This window comes from Benincasa hispida, chromosome 11 (assembly GCF_009727055.1).
Source record: "Benincasa hispida cultivar B227 chromosome 11, ASM972705v1, whole genome shotgun sequence".
In the NCBI taxonomy this organism is placed as follows: Eukaryota; Viridiplantae; Streptophyta; class Magnoliopsida; order Cucurbitales; family Cucurbitaceae; genus Benincasa; species Benincasa hispida.
In genome coordinates, this window is record NC_052359.1 from 42,156,977 (window position 1) to 42,166,519 (window position 9,543).

The 9,543-nt window shown below is 27.1% G+C and overlaps 1 protein-coding gene across 1 annotated transcript; it reads left to right on the forward strand.

Moving 5' to 3' along the window:
* The first annotated feature begins 583 nt into the window (after nucleotides 1–583).
* Nucleotides 584–2,316, forward strand: LOC120092226 (chaperone protein dnaJ 8, chloroplastic). The gene is made up of 3 exons (XM_039050498.1): nucleotides 584–952; nucleotides 1,037–1,105; nucleotides 1,860–2,316. Exons 1-3 carry the CDS (start codon nucleotides 713–715, stop codon nucleotides 2,040–2,042), a joined length of 492 nt encoding a protein of 163 aa, XP_038906426.1. The 5' UTR covers nucleotides 584–712; the 3' UTR covers nucleotides 2,043–2,316.
* Nucleotides 2,317–9,543: the final 7,227 nt, after the last annotated feature.

Genomic DNA, 9,543 nt, shown 5'->3' on the forward strand with positions numbered 1-9,543 from the left:
ATAATTTGTGTTTGAGGTGTAAAATATTTTTGTTTAGAGAAAAAATAGTATATGCAGTAGCAAAATAAGAAAATAAGAAAATAAGAGATTAATGAGAAATAGTAAATACAAAAGAGTGTTTTGAAATAGTATTTACTATTGTTAATGGTAGATTATAAATAGTGATACATGACTATCATATTTAATATCCAGATATGGAGTGGAGAGCGCTGTAATAACCTATTAAAAGTAATAGTACTAGCATTTTTTTATAACAAATTAATTTTAGAAATAAATAAAAGAATCACGGCGGTAAATCAGACAATTTGTATTAAACCTATTAGTTGGCATGGGAGCAGGCGCGGTAAAAAGAGGAAAAGGATAAGGAGTAAAAAAAAAAGGTGAAAAATAGGAAAAAGGTAAGTGAGGAAGACCAATTACAGAAACGAAAGATAACAGATAAGAACAGAAGTTTGTGTCGTGGAAGGGACACGTCATCTTTCTCTCTCTAAAATTGGCCCACTGGATAAGGACCGACGATCCCGGCCCTCCACAACATCCGAATCTAAAATCCCTTCCCTTCTTTCTTCTTCTTCCCAATTCCATTCTATTTATTGCCCTCCCTTTCCCCTTCCTATTCCAAATCCAAATCCCTCTTTCACCTTCACTTGATTTTCTCCTTCTCTTTTGAATCTTTTTAAACCCTAAACACTTTCCTCTTCTTCTTCTGTTAATGGCGTCCGTTGCTACTGCTGGATTCATTGCCCGGAGTGGTTCTTCCTCTTCTTCGTCGTGGATTCGCCATAGGAATCGACCGAAGAAGGATCAGAGTTCAACAAATCAACTTAGGGTTTCTTGTTCTTCTTCTTCTTCTTCTCCTTCATCGGTTGTTGATCCTTATCGGACTCTTCGGATTCAACCTGGAGCCTCTGAATCTGAAGTCAAAAAGGCCTTCCGTCATCTCGCTCTTCAGGTAATTCCACAACCTATCTCGATTTCTCTTTTTTTCTTTTACAGAATTTGTTTATCTCATTCTTTCGATTTCTTCGATTTTCAGTATCATCCTGACGTTTGCAGAGGAAGTAATTGTGGTGTGCAGTTTCATCAAATCAACGAAGCTTACGATGTACGTGATCATATACGCCCCCCCCCTTTTTTTTAATTATCTACTAAAATTAGGATCAATTATTGGAATTATGAATTGGTTTTTTTTTCTCTCCCTTAAAAGAGCAGTTATTGCGATTACTGATTAAATATATAGATATCTAGAGGAAGAATACTTTGAATTTCACAATACATAGCGTGTGAAATTGAGTGTTTGGTTAGGTTGTCGGTTTCACAGAGTTGCGATCATTCTGACGTTGAATTTCCTATACCTATTTGTCGTATATAATGTTAGCTAAAATTATTTATATGTATAAGTCTTTTGCTTTTTAATGGGACCCCAGGATGATCCAAAATTGTTAGAACGTTTTTATGTTAAATGGCAAAGCAAATTTGGTCCTACCAGGAGAAATTTAGAATTTAATCATTTCTAGTTTATAATTAGAACCTAGGCCACCTTTAGCCATACCTAATAATAGGTTTTTATCGATAGATCAGTTGCAATGATCACAATCACAAACAGCAACAATATTGACATAATTTTCAAATGCTATTGAATTTAGCATTTTTTGCCCGTGAATCACACCATACCAAATCTAGGCTGGGATTATATAATTTTATTGAACTACAGGAAAAAAAAAATTCAAACTTTTTTTCAGATCATAGCTATTTTTAATCGGAATTTTTTACCTTGTAACAAATAACAGATATCAGTTATGAATATAGTTTTGTTTTTGCTTTACTAATGGGGTAAATTTTTTTGTTTGGTGAAACAGATTGTGATGAATAACTTAAGAGGAATATCGACACCAATTGAAACATATGAGACATATGATGAAGGGGTGGATGAACCGATGAGAGGAATGGAGGATCCGGATTGGGATTTATGGGAAGAATGGATGGGATGGGAAGGAGCAGGAATTCGTGATTATTCCTCTCATATTAATCCATACATTTAAAACCAAAAATTATAAGTTATTGTGAATTGTTAATAGAATTGGTCCTTAATCTATCAACATCAACGTCAACCAATGGTTGCAGTGGTTTGATTTGGTTCGATTTGGTTTGTATATATGGTGGGAAAAGAGGGGGAATTGAAAATTGATATTCATTAATGTACACCCTTTTTTTTCAAGTGTTTGTACATATGGTCAAGACAAGGCCTTTGGGTTTTTAATAATATGAAAAGGCTTTCAAGATGCCCTATCGAAGTTGTGGTGGGACATTTGTGTTTTTCTCTCTCTCTCTTTCTTGTTCTTTGCCCAATTAAACGTGGTGGATTTTTGTCTACTCATTTTTGTCCAATGTTATCCGTTTTTCTTTTTTTTAATGAGGTGGTGATAAGTACCACTGTTACTTTTTTGTTAATTGCAATTATATGATGTGATTTTGGAAATTTTTTAATGATCTTATTATTTCATAAATCAATTGTTAAGGTATTCTTCCGTAAAAACTAAATAGTTTTAAAATTTTTGTTTTGTTTTTAAAATTTATCTCAGAATTTAAATTGTATTCAAGAAAGATACAAATCATGATAAAAAAAAGAAGATAAAATAAGTTTAATTTTTAAAAAATTAAGAATAAAAAATAAAATGATTACCAAATGTTTTGGGGATATTTTTTTAATTCTAATTACGTCTTAATTTTTTAATATTTAAATAAATATATTATAATATTAATATTTTTTAACATATATTTTCAAATTTTAATTGATCTACTTTTTATAACGTTATTTTTTAAAAAATTTTATCAAACAATTTAGATTAAACAAAATTAGTTGAAATTTAAATCAGATAAAGTTTAAAAAATATATTATAATACATTATATGAAAACAATTAAAATAGTAATTCTTAGTATTCATATAATTAAATTATATTAATTTAACATTAATTTATCTAGTATCATAATTAGTTTTTCTAATTTAAAAATAAAATTTATCAAGATTATTTATTTTCTTTCCTAAACGAAGTCTAATTATTTAGGAGTTAATTGCCTTTTAAACTGATTCATAGAATAGGAGAAGAGATTAATCTTGGAAAGTTTAAAATAACTTTTTAGTGTATCACTCTAAACATAGTTTTAATCTCTCACAATTGGAAATATAAAATATATTGATTTATGTTTAAGTTTATTCTTTTAAATGCATTTTTTGTATTATTAAAAGTAATTATTTTAAATGTTTTTTTTGCTGGATTAATTTTTTGGATTTTTTTTTTTAATGTTCAGCTAGACCATAGTTTGAGGTATAAATAATTATCTTGACATTATTTTGAATTTGTGAATTCATCCTATTTTTGGGCGTGAACTTACCTTATTTTATAATATTATTATTTGCTTATGAGTTGGTGGATATTATTTAATTCATTACGAGAAGAAGCTATGAGCTGAATTTTCAAAACAAAGTAAGTTGAAGGGGTTCTAATTTAGTAACATAATTTTTTTTGAAAGATTAATATAGTACCATAATGCTAAAGTCAAACTCTTTTTTCTCTAATTCAACCCATAACCCACTCGAGGATGCCAATCCCATCAAATAAAGATGAGATATTTAAAACATATTTTAAAAAAATATTAAACTTTCAAAAAAGTCAATTTAGTCTTTAAATTTTATTGATAATGATTTATTTCTTATACTTTCGTATTGACACTAAATAACGATTTAGTTTCTATTGTGAAATGTTTTATAATAGTATAATTTAGTGAAATTTTTTATACATGTAAATTGATAAATTGATTGAAAATTAATTTATTACAAAGATTAAGTCGTTATGTATTAAAAATTGACACTGATTTTTTTTATGGATAGGGATCAAATCATTACCATTATTTATTAAATTTTAGAAATTAAATTGTTACAAATTTAAAAATACATAATTAAATTTTGTCAATATGGTGATCAGTTTGCTTGAAATTTTCTTAAATTTGAAAAGAACAAATTTTATAACATATGATATAGATATCCTATTTTTTTTTTCATTTTTTTCATATCAATATTCTTATTTTTCTTTTAATTTTCTAATTTTTGGCTTATACCAATCATCTTGGCAAGCAAAATTTTAAGTTCGAACATAAAATTTTACAAAATTCCAAAATCAAAATCTCCCCTTAAAACATACCAACACAATAATTAATAATAAAAAAAAGTATTTGACTATTAACACATATTCAACTACTAACGTACAACTTTGTTATGACATTGGAGTTCTAAAATTCATTTATACTTTCTTTATTCTCTTTCTTCTCGTTATAGTATACACACCTTAACTAAAATATGTATTTGTATTTATTTATTTATTTTAGATAAATAAATGTCAAGCAATTAAAGAAAAAATGGGAGTAAGAGGGTATCAGGAAGGGATGAGAAAAAAAGATAGAAAATAGAGAAGTAAGATGGTATTAGAATGTTTAAAATCGCTTTAATCCGTCGCAAATAAAAAGATATTTATTCAATATTTAAATTTATTCTTTTAAATGCATTTTTTACTAATAAAAATGATTTTAGATTATTAATAATATTTTTAGATTGATTTTGAAATTGATGAAAGTGATTTCAATAATTTTAGAATTATTCTTAAAATATATCTTTTGATAAAGTATTGAGAGTGTTGGATCTAAAAATCCTAATTTTATAATGCTAATTCTATTTGTACATTTTTTTTAAATGTTCTGCTAGAGCATAGTTTGAGGTATAAGTAATTATTTTGACATTATTTTAAATTTGTGAGTTCATCATATTTTTGGAAAATTATTGAAAATAACCTTCTTTTTTTTTTTTTTTTTTTTTTTTTTTTTTTAATTTTCACATTATAAAATTAGTATTTTTTGTGGTTCAAATAGTTTTTCTCGAAATCTATGCGAGATCGACCACCGAAATTTAGTTAAAAATTTTACTTTTTCTAACTTATTAGTTGTTTTAGGTCTTTTTGATACCTAATTTTTTAGTAATCTTCCCAAATCTTATATCTTTTCAAATTTTTTCCAAATTCGGTTATATTTAGCCTGATTTCTGTTTTCACAATTTTATGAATTTTTAAAATTCCAAATGGGTTTTCCAATTATCAAAATAGATTTTCCAAATTGATTCAAGATGATTGCACTATCATTTTTAAATTTTGAAAAACATCAAATTTTGCGAAAAATTAGATGAAATTTGGGATATATGTAAAATTTCAGTATTAATCCTCATCGAGATTCCATTGAGAAAGTAGAAATATATTGAATTTCGGTGTTAATTATGTCCGAGATTTTATTGAGAAAGATCACATATATAGAATCTCGGTATTATTTTATCTAAGACTAATACTGAGATCCAAAATCTCGATTATCTGACAAAATGTATAGAGAATGCTTGAAACAATCGATAAGTTAGGAAAAATTATTTATTTTAACAAAATCTCTATAATCAATCTTGGACGAGATGGATGAAGAAAATCTATTCTAAAGAATTTTAAAAAATGATGGTAATTTTGAAAAGTAAAAACTTCAACTATTTGTGACGATTTTCTTATCTTTGGGTGTGAATTTAACTTATTTTATAATATTATTTTTTGCTTTTGGGTTGGTGGATATTATTTAATTTATTACGAGCATCAAAATTTTCGAAACAAAGTAAGTTGAATAAGTTCTAATATAGTAACATAACTTTTTTTAAAAGATTAATATAGTAACATAATGCTAAAGTCAAAGTCTTTTTTTTCTCTAATTCAACCCTAACTACTCGAAGAGATGTGCCAATCCCATTAAATAAAGATGAGATATTTAAAAAATAGTTAAAAGATGAGATATTTATAAAATAGTTTAAAAAATATTAAGCTTTTGTGAAAGTAACAATTTAATATTTAAATTTTATTGCAAAAAATTATCGGTTTTGACTCAAAAAGTTTTTTCTCATTCAAGAGTAACCTCATCTTTAAAATATACTTTTTAAACCCCTTTTCCAACTTTTTGGACTTTAGGTGGGAGGGACCTACTATGTAAAAATACAATTTTGTCCTTTAATAAATGACCATTCAATTACCTTAAATATAAAATCACCTAACTTACCTAACTCATATGTCTTAAATTAGAAACTTCAATCTTCAGTTTCACATTTTGTTTTCAATATAGGAATGCTTTATATGAGGGTCCCAACTTCAGATGAATAATCCTTTTCAGAGTGTCTAAGTTCAGAGGAATAATTTATTTTTTTTGAGAATTCAAAAAGAGACAAGTATGTTGAAAAATACTCTTTTATTTTTTCAGAAAGCTGGCAAAATTGAGCCAAAAATTACTTTTTAGAGAAAGTTTTCAGTAACCAATGAAATTCTTACTTATATTTTTTTTTTTACTTATTTACGTTATAAAGGAGAATTCTTACGTTTTAGGTGAAAAAGTGGAGAGAAAATTGAAAAATAAAAAGTACTAGAACATGATTGAACGTGAAAAAGTTATTGTTGGTGTTCTGTAATTTATCTCGTAAAGTTTAAAGCAAATGTCTCGTGAAGTCGTCTTTCTCGTAAGATGACTTTGTCCAACATTACATGAAAGTCGAGTTGGTTTGACTTTATGAGACAACTCCTTTGTTCAACTTTTGTCTCGTGAAGTTAAATCAATCGAGTTGTCTCATAAAGTTGGCCAAGGCAACTTTCTCAACTTTCTCGTAAAGTTGACCAAGTCAACTCTCTCGTAAAGTTGACTTGGTCAACTTAAGTCAACTTTCTCCCAAGTTTTTCTTTTTAAATATTTATTTATACATTTTCTTTCGACTAATAAGTTTTATCTTCATTTGCAGAATGTCTCGTGTGTTTGTTTGCAATGTTGGTATTTGGAATGAGGATGAACGAGGACACACAGTCGGTAATCTAGGAAGTTTGGATGTAGGAGGTGACATTTACTTTTAGGACTTATTGTTGGAGTTGTATAATCTAAGTGGGACTGATCCATACAACCACGATGTCACCCTAAGATGTTTATACAATTCTGGATCCAGGGTTTGTACGTATTTGATATAAATGATCAAGAACTTAGGTTCTTTTTAAATGGTGAGGATGCATGTAGGCCCCCTATCTATTTATCAACGAACTCCAAACCTATGCATGGCGACAGTGACTTAAAGAACTCCAGTTGCTCATACCAACCAAGCTTTCAATAAAATCTAGCCCAAGAATATCCAGACTTATGTATGGCGACAATAACTTAAAAAGTTATTTGGGTGTATCACAACATCTCGTGAAGTTTGTAAAATAGCTTGAGTTGTGCTCTCTGTTGTTTGTCTCGTAATGTTCTCAATGTCTTGTGAAGTTATTTCATGAGACAAAAGACAGAAATCAACTCAACTTTACGAGACCACAAACTATCTTTTGTCTTGTAAAGTTGAGTTCGTAAGTAAGTCTTTTGTCTCGTGAAGTAACTTCACAAGACAAACTTCTATTACGAGACAAAAAATACGGAAATCAAACCCATACGAACATTTACCCCATTACCCCACATATTATATATATATATATATATATATATATATATATATATATATTATTAAAAAAAATCGTTAAAGTTCAAAAGATGAAATGACAAATATGTCGTTGATAAAAAATGGTTTTGGGGTTTTCACTACATATTCCTACAAAAAGTCACACAAACTCCCCCTATAAATAATAAAATTAGTTAATCATTTATAAAGAAAGAAAATAGAAAAAGTACTTGTATACCTTTTGTCAAAATTTGAATCGGGTGAAGGGGAAATGGAAGACGTCCAACGACCATGAAGGATGGGACTTTTTTATTTTAATGATTGAGATGAAAGCATTACCATTATTTATTAAAATTTAGAAATTAAATTATTACACATGACTAAGTGGTTACACGTTGAAAATGTTTTTGTAACTTATATTTCAAAGTTAAAAAGAAAGATGGAAAAGATTTACCAAATAGTTGTAAGGTGTGTCAAATCCTTAAACAAAACCGAGAAAGTTACTAAAACAAATCATTGAAAAGTGAAATATTAAAATAAATAAATAAATAATAATAAAAAATTGTGAGGTAGTGGCTCCTCATTGCACGCATGTAAGAGAGAATGAGGTTGAGATGCAGGAAAGGACGTGGACTCTCCTCAATATGCTCATCTATTCAGAGTCTAACATAGGTCATTGAATTAAGTGGGGCCGTGACATTAACCTAACACATAACATAAACTATAAAGTTCACACCAAAATACTAAAACCATCATGTTATTATGGGTGCAACGTCACATCTAAAACACAATAAATAATTACATTTTGTTGGGAAAATTATACGTGTGAACTAAATATATTAATAAATTGATTATAATTCAACTAAAATCAATACATTCATATCCGTTTGATAACCGTTTTATTTTCTGTTTCTCATTTTTAAAACACGAACTTATTTAATAACCATTTCTCTTTCTTATTTCTATATTTTGAGAAATGTTCCTAAAGATGGAGCTAAATTTGAGTTTCTCCGATTCTTATTTCTACATTTATTTAACCGTTCCAAGGTTAGAACCATTTCACACATTTGCTCCCCAGACAATCAATTTTTACCCCTCTTATTTGGGGTTCGAATCCCGCCCAATCCACTTTTATTGTATATGCTTTTGTTTTTATTTTTCATATTTCTTAAGTTTGCTATATTTGTATATTAGTTTTGTTTTGAATTATAATTTTTCAATATTTCGATTTCTATATTATTTTAATTTTCAATATGTAAATTTTTAAAAATTTTTTGAATATTAAATTTTGTAGAATAGTATAACTGAGTTAGATGTAAGTTGAAATTATTTAAGATAATTGCTCGAGTGAAGGTTTGACATTGTCGATCAAATTTGTACAACATTTGAAGGATAGATACAACTTTATTTTCATATTTAGTTGTGTGTTGAATACTTATTTCAATTAGATCATATAAATTTTTTATAATTTCTTTTTTTATGTTTAATGTATGATATATATTTTTGTATATACATATTATATTACTAAAAAAGAAAAAACAAGAAAAAACAATAAACGAGAAATAATAAATAAATTAAACAAGAAATAGCTGGTAGGCAGGTGTACCCTAGCCCCTCCAAGGCCTTCACGATCCTGATTCACAGTTAAAAAAAATTATTTATTTTTTGTTTTATATATCTTTCTTTATTATATTAATTTTTCATTTATATTTCTTTATTTCTTTATTAATTTTTTCATATTTATATGTTACTCGATTTTAAAACTTAAAATTTCTAATATTTTGATTTATCATTATTTTGATTTTCAATTTTCAAATTTTTATATTTAAATAATTTTTAATTTTTAATTTTTAACTTTGCAATATGCATATTTATATTATATTATTTTAAATTGAAAATGATCGATTTTAGTACATTCAAACCCTTAGAATTTTACGATATATAAATTATGTCTATTAAGATATTCAATTAGGTCCACTTTAATATTTTACAACCACTATATTTACTAATA